At 38.4% G+C, this 18597-nt stretch overlaps 1 protein-coding gene across 4 annotated transcripts; it reads left to right on the top strand.

Moving 5' to 3' along the window:
* Positions 1 to 436: 436 nt before the first annotated feature.
* On the top strand, positions 437 to 17761 carry LOC106153468 (uncharacterized). Of its 4 annotated transcripts, none has more exons than XM_087018242.1 (4): positions 437 to 546; positions 14690 to 15105; positions 15589 to 16081; positions 16495 to 17761. In XM_087018242.1, exons 2-4 carry the CDS (start codon positions 14697 to 14699, stop codon positions 17753 to 17755), a joined length of 2163 nt encoding a protein of 720 aa, XP_086874368.1. In that variant the 5' UTR covers positions 437 to 546; positions 14690 to 14696; the 3' UTR covers positions 17756 to 17761. The 4 variants fall into 4 exon arrangements, with proteins under 4 accessions (XP_086874368.1, XP_086874365.1, XP_086874367.1 ...); XM_087018239.1 differs by lacking the exon at positions 437 to 546 and adding an exon at positions 10855 to 10957; XM_087018241.1 differs by lacking the exon at positions 437 to 546 and adding an exon at positions 11198 to 11390.
* Positions 17762 to 18597: the final 836 nt, after the last annotated feature.

Genomic DNA, 18597 nt, shown 5'->3' on the forward strand with positions numbered 1-18597 from the left:
GTTTGAAACCACCATGTCTTCGAACATATGTAGTCACAAGCTACGAAACATCTCTCAGCCATAATTTACGGACTCTTGGCTGTCATTGACAAGCGTACTCAAAAGATGACAACCCTGATAAGCCTTTATAAGCACGTCAGCTTCCTGCAAAATGTCGTTACTTCTAAGTCAATCATTTAGGCGGTGACATGAAGAGTTCATGTTTACGGTCAAATCCTACCTGCAGGCCAACTGAGCATTGTAAAGGAATTACAATAATGTCGTTCATGGAAGTTAAATAGATGACATAAACAATTGAATAAATCTAGTCAAATGCATGTTAAGCTAATAAACTGAGCTCTCATTATCTACCTGTACATGTGGACGAGTTTCCAAACTGCAGAAAACAGCCCATACACATTTAGCCATATTGTTGCATATTGATAGTCGTAATTAAATGCTACATTCTACTAGTGGAGATAAACGTAATTTAACGTTGGTTAAAGAATTGATTAGACAGGAAGTTGCTTCACATGGATTCACGAGGTTTCCCTAAGCTTCCCTAAGGTAAGATAAATGAATGGGTTTGGCCTCTTATCGGTATTTTGGAAACTCATGAATATGGCCACTGCTGAAACCTCCTGAGCCTTGACACCATAAAAAGGCACGTGTCGTCTCTGGCACTAGTCTTCCTTGGGCGGCCACTTCGGTGTATCTTATGGACATCACCAGTGCCCTCCATCCTGCAAACATTACACACAGTCTGACAGCTATCTGGGTAACATTGATACCCTCCTCCCTCAGCGAGCAATACACCGGAAAAGACTTGAAACTGACGGGTCCCCCCATGTCACATAGTGCACTATACAGGCGTTGCAGTAATTATGTCACCCCTCTATATATGTGCAAGATTGTTGTTAGATCATGAAATTTCAAATGTGTTAGTTTAGCGAACGCAATTGTGTTGTATTGTATTGTCTCAAATACCGTATTCACACTATATACAGAGTATTATAATGAGACTTGATATAATGAGATTATAATGGATGATGGGAGCAGATTAGCAGATTAAAGAGCTTCCTCTTGTGTCCAACGTAATTTAATAATCACAAGCGTACTACAATGATCACAATCTTTACTGTATTCTACTCAAGGCTAGAAGGTGTGTTAATTTTATAATACGCGGATTTGAGTCGGTCTACATGAAATATCTACATGTAAAGCGACATGTAAAGCGATAGTTTCTTTAGGAACAAGCCCATATAATTCAGATAGATAAATATTGTATGTTCTGGATGCCATTTTTGATTTCTTTTATTTGTTCTTATTTATTATGTTTTTCATTTTGACCGGGCGCGGTCAGTGGTTAGTTAAATCGGCCAGTTTTCATGTTCTGGAAAAATAATTATTTCTGAGATAAAAAAAAAAACATGCTTTTTCCACACACCAAGTGTCAGTACCATGTTCTTGGGACACAAATCGAAATGCTTCAAAATCATTTAACGCCGACATGACGAAAGAATAAAAGTTGTCAGTCAGAAGTTAAAATATGCATTCTCAGTTGTTTCGCCGATTTTGTTTGGATGGTTTTTTTAAAATTAACACATTTTTTAAATGTTGCAAAATAAAAGCATGTGCAAGATTATCTGCCCTCTGAGACATTGTAGCGTGCTATGGTTTTGGCAAGCCTGTTTTCATTGTAAGTACGTGGTGACACTTTAGCTCGTTTGCGGTAAAGGGAGCGAGCAGGGTTTCTGATCCTTTCAAATCATTATGAATGGTAACTTGAGGAAGCGAATTATGTCACTGAATGAGGCACACTGTCACGACACTCAGCATGGTAATGTCGATGTTCTGCAAGCAGCTTCAAACTGTTGGTTAGACCCTTCAAAAACATCCATCCGCATTTCGTTATGTAATTAGAGTCTGCCCTTTCAAATATCCTTATCTTAACTACATCCAGTAACAGCACATGCATTACATGTATAACAGTATGCCGGCAAGGGGAAAACGCATTTTAACAATCATAACACTTCTGCCTAACGTATGTTTTCTACCCATTGTTGTTCCAACACACAGATGTTATAAAAATATTTTTAAAAAATCAAATTCCTTACTGTCTATGCGGGGTAGATAATCATTCCCTGGCTGTTCAAATAGGCGTGTGAGAATTCAGTTAATATGATGGCATTCAGTGAGATTCCAAGTTCAGTTGGATCGATCTATCAAGAAGAAATGTTTTATTTGTAACATATAAGACACACAATGCATGTTATCCCTTCTTGGTGGAGATCACAGATGTGTTTGTTGAGATACTTGGTCACAACAAAACACATTCTGTCTTATAAATATCACAAACCAAACTGAGTAGCAACATCCCTCAACTTTAATCTTCTGCATCCCCAAAACAGATAATAATGAATGAGAAAGAAAATCAGAATAAAATGTAAATCTTGCTGCCATCACCTAATCACCGAAAAGGGATTTAAAAAAATTAAAAACGCCCTTTCGGCTGGAAAAAGGATCACTCTGAATCAAAGTTTTGATCCAGAATTATTGCCATTTGTCAAATGCAGTGAACTACGGGTTTTGAAAAGCTCCATTAACCCCCCCCCCCCCAGCCCATGTTTGACAGTGCCGGCCATAGGTCTGAAACAGTGAACATGCACATGCATACCCTACTGATCATCTACCTGTATCCAGCGACAGCTTCCTAACTGCCTTCCTCAGTACGTTCATGTCACAAGTGTTTCCCCAATTTATGATTAACGAAAATATAGCAAAGTTATCTAGATATTATGCAGTTCTTTCTCTCTCATCTCAGAATTCAATTTTTTGTAAATCCACAGAAAAACAACTTGTCTAGCCTGTCCACAGAAGTGTTGAAAGTAAAATGCCACAGTTAAGTACGTCCTTGGCACTTAAAAATCGCAAACGTAGAAAAACTGACCATAAGACAGCTTCCATAGCAACGTATATTAAACTTATTGCATTTCTCAACAACTGAGAACTGATCCTGTCAATATGTTCACAGGGCAGTGTATAGTTACTCAGGCTACACGGCAGCAAGTTTGGTGTATCACTCTGAATTTTGTTTGCATTTTAAAGCCACTGATAAGTACACCTTTGAATAGAGGGGAAAACTGTGCCAAACAGAGGATCGCCAGGGGTTAATTTGATTCTTGACTCACATTTTTATATCTATTCAATTAAAAAAACTTAACTTATGATTTTGAAAAATGCTTGTTTTTGTTTACACTGAAAGTGTGCTCCTATTATAACTGTGTGAAAGTAACAAAATCAGTGTTTTGATTGAAATAAGGTAGTAAACATCATGTAAATGGACATATATGAAATATTCAGACCAAAAGTCTATATGTGAAAAGAAAACCAATTCTTTGGTTTCATTTTAAAATATATTCATATGTCACAAACATAGTTTTGGAAAGGAAACATTTGACCCAATATTTGAAAACTCTCCCTGAGAATGCACTGGGCTTTTGAGTAAAAATGATAAATGATTGGTATGTACAAAAAACATTGGTTTGAATTCAGTCTCTCTATTATAGTCTAACCAAGAGTCAATATGTCAACTTTGTTATAATAAATGTTTTGTGGCACATCTGCATACAACACTTGTCAAGTGTATTGTCTACGAACTCTGAATTCAATCCATTGGACTTTTGTGTATTTTGTTACAGTAAAATTTACAAATAAATTACGATTAATATTACGTGGAATGCCCTTTATTCACACTACCAGTAAAATCCCCGGTGTATTCTGCAAGTGAAAGTTTTGCAAGAAATAAAGAAAGTGATAGCTATGTCAATACAATATTTACGAAAATCATCTCCTTACTATTCCATTTACGTTTACATCGAAAAATCTACGCACATGTCCTAACACCAATATTCCCGAAATTGTCAGAGACGTTGCTTCTATGCTCTTCTCAATTTGCTCGCTATTTATTAAGCTTCATTATCACAAACATATTAAACCACCATCTTGCCATTATTTCATTGTTTAAAATTATAATATATTTTCATGCAGACATTGCACCTGCGACATACTGATCTCAACTACTGATTGTCTTTATTGCAAGAGGTCAGCATGGGAAAACGCATCATGACAAGCTTTCATGTATTTTTATGTGTTTGACCCAGTAATATTCTGTAAGTGCTTTAGAAATCAAATTCTTTTTCATGCAACTTTTAAGCCACTGTCTACTATCTACGTTAAGAGGAACACAGTTCAAGGGGGATGAAAGGTCTTCCAAATTCCTATTACCCCTTGATGCTAAAACCTATAGATCTTAATTCAGTATCTCATTTTAGCCCTCAAATACTTCCATGGAAATGAATTTTTGATAAGACAATCTTACATTTTAAATGTAAGTAATGATAATTGCTATCAAAGCCTGCAATAACATTTGATTGTATTGGGCTCCAGAAAGAGAAGATAAGGGGCGATCGGGATTCCGTCTTCCAGATGGGGTATCTGCAGAGGAACTTCCGTTTCTCACGACACTGACGTCAAAATCTATTCCTTTGTAAGAAATCTGACGGTGAGAATTCTTTATAAAAGCTTCAACTTGATCCAGGAAGTCCTCAAACAATTGTTTAGCATCACGCACACGACGGACGCTCTGCTTGAGCGTAATTGGTACTGTAACCATCATGTTCTCTCTCTCATTAAAGGGTAGGGAGCACCACCCATCACGAAATCCTCCCTCTGTTTTGGTCTTCCACGCGCCACGTGGTGAAAAGTGAGATAAATCTACCTCTCCAAAAATCGTGAAGTCAATGAGACAGAGTGGCATTAGTTCACATGGACTTTTAACGGGTTGTTTCGGACTGAGTTTAAAAGTCAAGTTGAATTTCAAGTTCATGATGAAATCAAGGGGCAGAGAGCACCACTTTTCATCCACTTGACATTCTTCAGTCCGCTTACAGGTGTCCTGAAAATAAAATCCAAATGATTTAGGAGCAAGATGGTTATGTGTGATCATTTGGCCAACCACGAACAGGTGTTATGTGACAGAAAGTCCCCCATGAAAATGTGGTTCCCATTAGTTTTGCAAAGGTAAGTCTCGCCCCATTTTGACCCCATTACGCCAGGCTAACCCTAACCTGTGTAATTAAATGGAGGGTGGACTCTATGTAACACAGACCCCTATTTCGTCACAACGGATCACATGCTTTAAAAAATTTTGTCAAATGTCACATTCAGTAATTTAGTGTCTACGTACTTAAAAATTGCAAACAGCAGTGATAGGTCAATTAGAAAGCAAATACGTATTTAAATAAATAACAAGTTTTTCTGGATATGAAATACATTATGAAAACAAAGATAACACATTTATAATAAATACTTATTTCACATATTTGGATGGAATTAAATTCTTCAGAAGATTCATTTGAAGAATCTCTCTCTCTCTCTCTCTCTCTCTTTATATATATATATATATATATATATATATATATATGTTTTTACACTACAGTTGAAAGTAACATCATTGCGGAAAAAACGCCCGAGGAGTTTAAGCTGAGGAATAGCACGTGCTTACCTGATTCCAATTTTCTTTGCATTGTGCTTCTCTTTGATAATCTATCAAAGCGGAAAGGCCTTGAGGTTCAAATCCCTTGCTCGCTATGTCACCTGCTGTTTAAAGATCAATCAATAATTTGATACAACAAAAAACAATGAAGAATGTATAAAACACAAATTGAAAATTAAAACATAAAATGTAATAGTAATGAGTAGGGAAGAAATTATCTAATTTGTATTATCTTTTTCAAGACCTGACCAAGCATCAATGTTCCAAGAACAAGTAATCGTTTTTTCGATAAATAGCAACCGTGAACATTAATATAGGGTTCTTCAAAGGAGGTCGAAAAACTAGAATTACCTAGAAATCCCTTTACCAATTTCTTGAATTTAAAATACTTATATATGTACTATTGCAGTAAAAATTTAAAAACAGTATTAGAGCAAAAGACACCCCCCCCCCCTTTGTGCTATCAACCACTCCCACGCGTTTCTGTTTTAAACATTGGTGTGAATTGCTGCTGGGCTCGCGCCATAACTCTGTAAGTAAGTCAGAGTTAATTATGGCAAGGGTGTGAAATACAATCTTTTCCCGAAGTTTGCCTTACTTGTTTTACGTTTATTTTAGATATTCACTTCTTATTACGATGTAACATCAAACAGAGGCATCATTCTGCATGTTTACTGATAAAACCAGAAGTAAGATTTTCAAGACGATTCTCAGGCACCAGGCTGGTGATGATTGATGCAGATAAATAGGTGTATAAACGGCGGTGTTGAACGGTCTATAACTGGATATGTTAAGGCGAGGAAGATTTGTTTGAAATAGAAAACACAAATTTCAACAACAAAAAACGCTGCAGTTACGTTTAACATCTTGAAATAGTTTATTCATCCAGATGCAGGGATTTTCTATGTGACAGCATCATTTCACAACAGGACAATGTTAATTTTTTTCATTATCTAAGCGGGTAAGAAAATACATCCCGTCGTATCCATCTCCCTCAATACCCAATCAAAAGAAGACCTTGTTAACCCTTTTCTTAAATCATCATATAGATAATTTTCAATGCATCTTTATGAATAAGATGCTAACATGCCAAATATTTTGACATTCATAAAACTACTTCTAATGGTTATTGAACCATTAATATATACAACAATTTTTATCTAGTAATTTTATGTGCAAATATATATTTAGTTGTGTATTTATTTATTTATTTTAAAGTATTATAAAAGCAAGTTATTTCAAGATATTCAATGTATTTTAATTATTGTTTCTGCACTATTTGAACTAAATATACTTTTTGCATAACGTGCAAACAATCAATTGCATTGTTATACAAATTATAAGGATGAATAATGTATACACCAGTCCAGGAATGAATTTATATTGGATTGACAAATAATGGGATACACAAAATTTAGTGGAGCAGTGACTTACAACTTATACCTCAGGGCTAAAATTAAGATTTTGCAACTAAGAAGACTCACCGTTTTCATTACAGCGCTGGATGCTTGGGAAAGTATCTGGATACAAATGGCAAAACCAACAGAATACATTCCGACCATAAGAGTGGCCATGAGGCCCTTCAAAATACGTCACTGACACGGGTCCAGAATTACAAAGACGTACAGATTCGGCGTCATATGTGAATTGGCACCCTCCATCGTTGGTTCCGCTCAAGGGTTCGTGTCCCCCATCAGGACCTATGCAAGGGCGTCCTGGGAGATGGTCCGGTGCGCCAAAAAACAACATGCAATCTGGTGTCAAATGGATCTTCTCCAAAACTCCGGTAACGGTCGTAGCATCTTTGAAAACTTTGATTTGTGACTTGTGACACACAATCCTGGGCTTCCATGCTTTGTGAGCTGTCACGTTGTGACAGGTGGCGCAAAAAGAGTTTTTAAATGTGACGTTTGACTCTGCTGACGAGACGGGCAACACAACAGCTATGTCATTGGACCAGCCTTTTAACTCGCATTTATTTCGAACTTCTTCATCGTGCCAATGGCTGGGACAGGAAGACACTACCCAGTAGTATCTGCTGTAAACGTCTTCAATTTCTTGAGACCCCTGTAACCAACACTCTGTGTTATTTCGGTGGAGGTCAATCCCGGTAATTTTGGTATCGTTGCAAAAACGGTCATATGGCCAACAGCAATCACCAAACACGTCACACAAGTCGTCGCAGTAGCAGGTTACGAGGACGACGTCATTAGTTGACCCATCACCACGACTAGCACAGAACGGGATGTTGACTGTTACGTTAAGCAGCATTAGTTCCCTCTGAGAATACACCATGGGAGAAGTTGGAGCAAATTGTTCTAATTTCGGTGAAGGGTTAGATAAATGTCCTTGAGATACGTGACCGGTGCTTGCTTGACGTGTACTTGTTAAGCTTACGTTTGAGTTGAGGTTCGGGACCTCTGGAATGAAAGCAGGGTAGTTAACCTGTACATTTGGAACTTCCTTCTGTGTTGTATGAACCTCATTGTTTGCGACCTTGTTTGTGGACGCGGCAGTAGCGACAAGCATACCATTTACAGCTGCTGTGTTCGCCCTAGTGACCATAGAAGATCCACTTTGGTTGACAGTAGGTGAATTACTTCTGTCGAACACAGGTGAGCTGCTTTTGTCGACAACGGGTGAGCCACTTTCGTTGACCATAGGTAAGTCACTTCCGGTGACCATAGGGGAGTCACTCTCAGTGATCCTGGGAACTCTTGTGCTTTTATGCCTAGGCCGTGTCGTTGTCAGCCGCTCTTCTCGACTACTGACAGACCTGGGGACAGTTGGAGTTGTAGACGTGATCATTGCAGAGTTGGACGGCGCCCTAGGAATCTTTGGCATTGACGCTTCCACTGGAATTTCCTTTTGTGAGTCAATCAAGTAATACACTACCATAACCAAAAGCATTAAGACCTTCATTGCTGATGTGTCTCTTTCCTCTCAGTGCTCTTCTGTGTTATTTTGCGTAGTTCATTATATATATAACCGTTAGAGCCGACTTGCTGATTCGCTCTTACTTCAGGTCGGTAGGAACGTCGTTTTGGTTAGCTTTCGTGTTGACGTGACAGTGAATTAAGGCTCTAGCTAATCAGTATCATAGTACTACAAAAACAACATCACACCGTAAACAATTGCAAGGTATCTTTTGCGTGATCCCCCTTTTCATATAAAGTCACGGTAAATTGTTATATTCATACTAACAGGAGATGCGGTAGGTGACAGACAATTTAATACATTTGGGAAACTGTGAAAACAAAAGAATATCACGTTTAAAATCACGTTCTGAAAATGCCCCTTTCAAATTAACGAGTTCATAATGTCGTGTTACGAGTAGGTTTTTCTTTCAGACAAAATGAATTTCTGGAACCTTCGCCACATTGTTCTCCCATTTCTAAAGAACAATTGTTTCAGATTTTAAGCAAAAACACACTCCATTGTTCAAACCATGAACGTGTCATCAATCTGACGTGATTTCTTTTGTCGCAAATTAATAACGCACAGCTGAGCCCTAGTTTGTTTGTTTTTTTCACATTTTTCCTCAAAGTTTTTATCTGTTTACGTGAAATCACATTGCATAAAACGATCGCTCCATGCTTCCAACCCATGTAGAGTGTATGTAAGAGTTCACGCGGCCGGCTTCTTCATTTTCAAATGTCATTAGTATCGACTTTTCGTAACTGCTTGACGCGTTTAAACTTTACAAGCTCAGAAGTCGAGCACTAAAACCTTTCATAAAGATCTTTTTCTCAAAAATTCGTCAGTAAGTCAACATTTAGCATTTTAGGCCACTTTGAGCATTTGGTGAATAATCATGCAAATAATCACTTGTAATGATCACTTTTCGTTTTGTTTTTTTTTTTTTTTTTTTTTTTTTTTTTTTTTTTTTTTTTTTTTACCAATAAACAACCAGAGAGACAATGCTGCTGCACGTGTGTATACGTTTAGCGACTGTTTTCTTTCACTCATTATATTTCACTTTGAGCCAACATAACAAAAATGTTCAGTTATATATATATAAACATTTGCAGGTTTGTTGATGATGGATTAACTGTAAACGAAGTTAATTTGAAGTTAAAATGTACATCTCTTTTTCAATGGCTTTAAATCAAATAAAAAAGAAACTAATGTAAATTAATTGAACAGATTGAAATTTGAAGACAACGACATCTAAGAAACAGATTTAATTTACAGGAAGTATCTTTCATGGCCCGTGATTAGTCATTTTCTAAGTCACTGTGAATCCTGTCAGATAGAAGTCTTGGATCCGGTGTAACAGGAATGGCAATTTACTAGGAAACGGAGTCTGTTTCCCATTACTTTGTCCAGATGACATGCGTCCTATATACTGACCCCGATACTCCGACTCACCCTAACCTGTATTAATCACATGGGGCACACACACACACACATAAACACACACACACATATAAACTGCAGCACTTGGCTGCAACACATGCATTGGTAGTGATGCTTAGTTAAGTTCTTCTATGTATGTATTGCTTATTTGACAGGATTGTACAAAGCCAAAACGTGTCAATAATTGTTATATCCTCTTAAGACCAAACACGACAGCAACAATAACATCCACTTTCACATAAAATCCAACATCAACTGCACTGGGCAAGAAATTCGATCTTTTTCTAGAATTTCCAAACATAAGTATTTACCAGTAGATCTTCAAAGAAGTATAAATTAATAGCAATTTTTGCCACACACCCAGATAGAACTTGCTTGATAATAGGCCCTGACAGTATTCCATTTGTCATGTGGTATTGGTGATATGTTCCCTTCACTCCGATTGACCACAGATAATAAAATAAGTGTTTGTTTTTTTTTTTGGATATGTCAGCCAAAAGATAATTACTGAAAGACATAATTTTATGAAGTAACAAACTAGGTATCAATAGACACACTGTGATGAGGTTTATTATAAGAATCTGGTGAGGTTGAACGAAGTAAGAAAAATGTTCAATATAGACATAACGATCTTCAATCCCTTTTAAAAATCTATCTACGTTGTGAAAGGGGAAAGAAGGAATAGATAAAAAGAGACAATAGATCAACCAATGAATAAACAGTTTTACGGATTTCATCTTAAAAAGCTACAGGGGTGACAAAATTATCTTTCTTTAAGGGAAACAACAGTTTGGTTTGTTAGTTTTTTCAATTATTTTATTGAAAACACATTGTGTCAAGTGAGTGTCTTTATTCTAAGTTTACAGAACAGTGTATTGCCCTTACACAACACATGCTATTATGTCAGAATTAATATTTTGTAGGATAGACACGTGATCTGATCTACAAGTAGATAATGACAGCTGAGTTTGAAAGCTAAACATACGTGCTCTCTCCCCTCTGTCTTGTGTGATGTTACCCGACCACCGACCTGGCACGGTAACTTCATTGTTGCATATTGAGGTGGGTGTTTTAAAACTCACTTTTTTTTACTAATCGATTGTTTTTATAGTCTTTATAGTGTGGTTATCGATTTTAACACATCTCTGATGTACATATTAAGGAGTCCCATATTTACAAACATTTCTGCACACATTTCGTTTGTGGGGTTTCAAGGAGACCCACATTATGCCAAATATTCTGTAAGACCCATCATCCTTAATATTATAATGTAATGTGTCAGCATAAGCTATTGACAACATTGCATCTGTTAAGCTTGTCCGATTGCAAAGGTGAGGCTAAAGCAAGCTATGCTATAAATAAGCTCTGGAGATTGTTATCGAATCGTTATAATTGGTATCATTTGACCTCGCCAAACTCCTCGTTGTCAACAAAGAGCGATCGCTGTATCTGAGACATTATAGAGGCATAGCTTCTAACATCACTACGAACCAAGGTAAGAATTTTTTAACAATAAATATGATTAAATTTAAAGAAAACGCAGCACATTTATTTTTTCTTTCAAGTATGTTGTTGCTTTCATTCGTTTAAGTTTATTTCCATGTTATTTCATAGTCACATTGATTATTAGCTGCATGGTGCCTCTTTTTCAGTTACTTTTTATTTATCTATTTTTATTTCTTGACACGAGCGTAATCTCATTTAACAGGCTTAAGGTATCCACGTATTTACCTTTTAATACAGTTAATCGCTATAACATTATTTAGGGTGGGGTCATTACAAACCATCCACACGCAACGAAAATGTCAGTAAAAATTGAGGTTTTAAATCCTCATGAAAATACAACATGAAGCCAAACTTTACTTGCAAGTGTTTCAAGGCTGTAAAGACATGCAGGTTTACAATTCTGTCAATATTTTGCGTAGTCTTCGGACGAGCCGCAGCAAAAGACTTTTACTTTCCCTTTATTCCTAGAGTTAAACTTAATTAGAATACGTATGAGAGGAGACGGGGGCGCCACTTATGAGAAGGCCACACTACTTATGAGTAGGCTGGAGGAAAATTTGCTTATTTGGGTGTTCTGAAAAGTTGTTCAGTAATTTCTTTATGCTCATTTGTTTAAAGTCGTCAGGACTTTGTACATGGTTGTTTCATGACATTTCTCAGATATCTGAGGGTAAACTTGCATTTTACTGCACATTTGGACTAAGATATCGGGACTTTCAACGCACTGGAAGCCAATACTGAAGAGACAAGTTACACTTGTTATATATGTTGAATTTAGATTTCTGCTCACCCAAGGACAAATTGTTCTAAGAGCAGATTCAGAACAAGTTGACCCGCGGACTAAATATTGCCGTCCCTACTTAAAAGCAAACCACCTAATCTCTTGTTGGTATCCCCGTCCCCACACGCGCCGTCCCAGCATGAATAAAACCTCGGAGCCGAGATGTGATCCGCTTAATGGCGCGTGTGGAGACCGAGGGGCCATCATGGGATTAGGCGTCTTGCTTTTAAGTGGGATCGGTTATATTTAGTCTGCAGATTATCTGCTCTGAATGCGCTCTAATAGAACCATGAAAAGGTATGTATATGCATATGCGACAGATATGCTGATAGACATTGATGCCAAAAGTAAGTGAGGGGTATCATCAAAAACCTGGGCAACGATGAAAGACCTAAACATAATTATACCTGCGGGGGTCATGGTGTATGGTGACCCGAAGCAAGCCAATTGTGACTATCATCTATTATGACCTAATGAGGTTTTCCTCTGAGCTAAAGCAGATGGGTCCCAACTTTGATAATTTGAGGAGACCGATAACAATAGATTGGTTAAATATGGAGGTGGTAACAAACGTGTTCACTAGACATTGGAAAACTATTATCCCAGCCTATGAGTCCGCAGAGGAAAAAGAAAAGCCCATTCCTGGATGATATAAAACTAATTGGAAAACCATACTCAATGACCGGCCTTTCATTTACAATAGCTACAATGAACAGTAGATCAGTGAGGAAAAAAGCAGTGATGATACGTGATTCTGTTTTGGGAAAAAACCTCGATTTGATAACTATAGTTGAAACCTGGCTTACTCCCAGTGTGCACCTGTCGGTATTGGCTGATATGGTCCCCACTGGTTATAGATGCATTCAAATACCGCGACTAAAAAGACCCGGCCGTGAAGTAGCATTTCTTGCCAAGAAAGTTTCCGGATGAGGCAAGTGGAACCTGTCGTTTCTCCAACCTCCTTAGCGCTTGTTGAACCACGGGCAGAATTATCGGTGGGGCTTGAATGTTGAGAAGAGATCAAAGGTTCATCAGCTGAGAGCAATTCCTTCTCAAAGCCAACTGCGTGCGGACATCTCCCGATTATCGGTGACCTTTTGTGTCATTTAAACAGGTAGGTACAGACCAGGTGACACTTCGGGTGGATGAGATAACAAACTCTAAGAGATTAGGTGAACGCATATTTATTGTATTATTTCGGAAGCTACATGATCGAGAATATGATACTAGTATGTTTGTTCTTGAAGGAATTCAAAATGCTCAATACGGTGAAGTAAATTGTGTCCGGAAAATGTTTTTTTTTAACTCACAATATCGGCCCTCATTGCATTATGTAGTCACACGAGCATTTGTGATACCCAGAAACGCACCTGTAGGTTTTTAAATATTTTTTAATCATCATTAACATCAACAATGTTGTGTACTTCATATAAAGATGGATGTTACCGGCTAAGGGCTGCTTGAATTTGGGAATGGTAATTAATAATTAATAATTATTAACTCTCAATATCGGCTCTAATTGCAAAATGGCGTCACACAAGCATTAATGAGACCCAGAAACGCACCTGCGTATCTTTAAATATATTTTAATGTTGACATCACCACTACTAAGTACAGAATCCTTCCATCGAAGAAAAACAACATCAAAAATTCTACCTTCTTTGAAGACCACCTAAAATAACTTCATGTAGAGCCCTATCAGAACGGCCGACTGTGCTAGAAGATTTCAATATAGATTGGAAAGAACTGACAACAGTGAAACAAATAAATTCATGTCAAGTCTAGATAGTTTCAATTTAGAAAAACATTTTATTAGGTAAAACCATGTGCATAGCCACACACTAGATCTGATTATAACCAAGAAAAGGGATGAACTTGTAAATTTCTGTTCTGTCGGTCACCTCCTCTGTGATCGCCCTCTCTGTGACCATGACGTGTGGAAAGCCACTGCCAGTGAAAGAATCGGTTTTCATTGAAGAATGAAGATTTGAATCCTCTCGAGTTGTAACAGATCTTGGAAGAGAAATTATTTTAATAATTTAAAAATGTCAGTATCAGCGACCTAGACCCAAACTGGTCTATTGAGTTACATGGCAAGCTGCTGTCTAATAGTTTCGACATCATAGGTCCAATGAAATCAACTTTATTGTCAAGAGGGACTTGCAGCCAAGGATGAATTGTGATATCCTGAATGCGTAAAGGAGAAGACGGAAGGCAGAAAGTTTATGGCGTAAAACCAAACTCACTCACCAAATCTACAGAAATGAATGCAACAAAGTGAATGGCCTAATCAAATATATAAACTCGGTTGTATACTCGCTGTATCATCAAGAAACCATGAAATTTCCTTAAAACGAAATTGAAAAACCGTTTTTCCAATCTAAGGGCCTGGATGGTAAAGAACAAACCTATGATAAATAACAGCACTATATATTTTTATTCACGGTTATTTTCATGCATTTTAGTGGCCAAACTATGCTTTATTCATTATCTCTCTGTTTTTACAGATAAACAATGGCTGACGTTGTTCCGATTTCCTTCACACGACGATTGAGCGTGAGCGTGGACGATTTTTCATTTCAAGGGAAAGTTGGTCCCACTCTCCCTAGTGTTGACAGTGGAATAAATATACAAGTAGATATACAAAACAGCAGCTTCACCTCGATGGACACTGTGTCACGTGTCTCAAAATCCGTCAATCTCGACAAACAGGTCCCGGATTGTGACGGGAGGTTTCACTGCTCCCCTGCTGATGATGGGCACTCCATCGTGGATGACGACACCGCCAGTGTGACGTCAGGAAGTGACAGCGAAAGTGGCATTGACAGCACCCCAGAAAGTGCGGTTCACACACTCCAAAAACCTTTCAAAAATAAACAGCCAGCCTCAAAGAAAAATGTGGATTTCTCTAATCCCAAAGATGGTAAGGCTACCAGTAGTACCTGCTACGCGTATGTTAATGACGATGATTAAAAACCTAGCAAAGAAATGATTCCAATATATAAAAGCCATAATGCTCATCTTTTAGATTTCAGATGGGGCATTATCACCCTTCAAGTTTACATGACAGAGAAAGACTTCAACTATGCATCTCAGCGACAATACATTAACCTTCTATTCTCACTTTTGTCACACAGAAGATGAACCTGCAATCAACTTTGTGCACTTCTCTACAAATTTGTTCTTACTTAAAAACATTCACTAGTTACTGGTTACATGTAGGTCAAGTTTATCAATGGTTTTCTAAATACGACAACAACAGAATAGAGAGAAATGCTTAGGCCTAGTTTCCGAAATATTCCGTATTGTAAGTAAGAGTATTTTCTTTGTCCTACACGAAATACGTATTTACAAACCTATCACTTTCAAACGTACGCATCTAACAAGATACTTAAACTGCATTCAGAACTGTCACGGAAACTGAAGGAGCAATACAAACCCGAATACCTTGATTCCACCATGGCTGAGTTTCAAGTGGAACAGAACATAACGCACGCTGGCGTCCACCTTTCATTTAGTGGCGAAGGTCTCGCAGAAGAGAGCAAAGACAGTATCACCTCAACATTTTCAGAAGAAGATGAGAAAAACACAAGAAAGTATATCACGGCAGGCAGTTATGAACTACCTCCAGAGGGAGCCGTCCCAGGAAGAAAATCACCAATTCATGGTGCAAATGACACAGGAATTTCCCATAAACCAATGAAGACAGGAAAACAGAGGTTCAGGTGGAACCCTATGTTTAACCTTCTCTTCTGGATCATCGTCCCAATGCCTGTGTGGGTGCCGTTTGTGTCACAGACCGTCGCCTGGTACTTAATTCCGGTTGTCCAGGCTCTTTTTGTCTTCATGTGGGTAGTCGTGGTTACCTTGGCCTGCAAGAATATGATTGTCCTTTACATGTAAGTATTGACTTCTGAATGACCTCTTATTTTAAAAGATATTTAAGCCACGAAGAAACAATGACGAAAGATGTTTTAATTCTTGAAATTCGTGTTGATCGAAGTATAGTATATATATATATATTGTTGGAGTGCATGCGTGTGTCTCTTTCACGAAGAGGGCTCAAACTGGTGATACTGGGAGGATGTACCAAGTCGAACGCATTATGTTGATGTAACCGGTGGTTTCACGGATGCTTTTATTAACATAAAAACACCGATCTTCAGACATCCGCCTTCACCTTGAAATACGTATTGTGGTGAGTTCTTTTGAAGAGAAGACACCGGAAGTGCAAACAAGATGTATATATTTATAGGCATACTATTATTGCCACAAAATTCTAAGATTAATATGCTATAATTTCGTATTTCAGGAAAAAAAATAAAGATTTCCGAAAAGACTATCCGGATTACACTGACATCAGCCACCTGGTGGCCATCAGCTGTTACAAGGAACCAGTAGAACTGATTGCAAGAAGCGTTCAGACTTTAGCAGACCAGACCGAAGTCGGGCGCATCTCCATGGTGATTTCCTTTGAAGAGAAGACACCGGAAGTGCAAACAAAATGCGATAAACTTCGTGAGATTATTAAGGATGCTGGTTTCGAGCGTCTAATTTTCACCATTCACCCGTTTGGTCTTCCAAATGAGATCCCAGGAAAGTGCTCCAATGCCAATCACGGCCTCCGCCAGGCGACGCAGGTAATGCAAGAGGAGCTTGGGGCGTACTTCGATGCTGAAAAGATTATCGTGACCACTTGTGACGCCGACTCATACTTCCACCCTAGCTACATCGCAGCTCTGACTTCCAAGTTCATGAAAGAAAAGACCCCCCATGGAGTCGTATTCCAGGCACCCTTGTTCTACAACTGGGGATTGGATGGAAGTAGCTTTGTCACCCGTGTCACCGGCCTTCTCCGTACCACTCTGATGATGGGGGCTCTCATTCCATTCAACATCAATTCCATGAGCATTTTCTCCTTTTCTCTGCGGCTGTGTATTGATGGAAACTTTGTTCACCCCGCCTACCAGATGGACGACATCATTTGCCTGATCCGATGGATGGGCGTTACTCGTCGCCGCATCCGTACTCCGATGATCCCGGTCCCCGTCATCAGCGGACCGACATCCGGTGAGACCGTGGAGCTAGAAGTGGCTGAGTGGGCGCGTCAAGCCAGAAGATGGACCATTGGTGCCGCTGAAGTCTTCCACTACTACGTTATTAAAGCTGGTCGCATGCCTTTCTGGCCTGCCTTCTCCTGGGGTCTTTGTTTCCTTTCATACTACGGCATCCTACTCTGTTCGGGAGGTTTGTACGGTATCTCTGCCGGTTTGTCTATGGCTTTCCTGGTAAAAGACTCACCGTTCTACATTTACTACGTGATGTACGGTTTGGCCGGGCTCCAGCAACTCGCGTTCCTTGGGGTTTTCATGATGGATGTATTCGGACCAAGATTGATGAAGGTCAAAGAGCATATAAGTTTCGTTCGTAACTTTCTTCATTTTCTCCTCACTCCGCTGGTGCTACTAGGGTATTCCTTGGTGGAGTTCTACGCCCTGCACGAAGTTGCTATCAGAGGAAAGGAAGTCTGTAAACATGGCGCCTCAAAGAAGAGTGCACTGGGAAGTGTTTAAGTGATATTTTTGTACAGACCTAAAAAATTTTTCGGAAAGAAATCAAAAACCGACGGGTTATTCCTACTCGTGGGGACCACGCTTGCAAGCCACACGCTTTGGGAATTCGTACACCAGATATCAGTACTCACGTGCTGTTCTCAACTGTCACAGTACGTCAAAACTGTCTCGTTAATACCACTGAATTATATCTAACAAAGACCAGCTCGTTGATAACTACATTTTTAGCAAATATTCTCCTTACAGTTGAGAAATGTAAACGTAATAACCAAAGAAATATCTTTAAATACCAAACGAGAATAAGAATTCATGTGACCCTGCTAGTGGGCAATCATCTTATCAGTTAAAGCTTTTAAAGTGGTATTTTATCAATAATGATGCAGTCTCGTATCCATTTGAAAAACCCTCGTATTGCATATAACACGACTTGCATTATCTTTCTTTAATGCTATGAGTGGCTTCGATGAATGCTCGCTCGTTATCGTCAATTTTAAATTGATTGTTTATTCACCGTTAATTGGTAAACATTGTGCGCCCTCTTTAGGGGTTAAACCTTCTCCCAAACAGGTCAAAGTGGAAACTTTATGCTGAATACATGTACAATCGTGGCACTTGTTAGCGTTAGATGCTGAAACTGCATCTCGGTGCCACGCGTTTTATTTAAAACTTTAGACTTCTTGTCTCTTGTGTTTTGTAAGACTTGTTCTGAACAGTTCAACTAAGACTTACTGTCTCTTTTGAGCAAATTTTAATTTATTCAAATTTAAACGTACACGTTTATTAATTTTTTTTCATAAAAGTACTTTAAGCTTTTAAAATAAATATCTTTTACTGTATATAAG

This window comes from Lingula anatina, chromosome 7, assembly GCF_051362555.1.
Source record: "Lingula anatina isolate TDL-2025a chromosome 7, LinAna3.0, whole genome shotgun sequence".
Taxonomy (NCBI): domain Eukaryota; kingdom Metazoa; phylum Brachiopoda; class Lingulata; order Lingulida; family Lingulidae; genus Lingula; species Lingula anatina.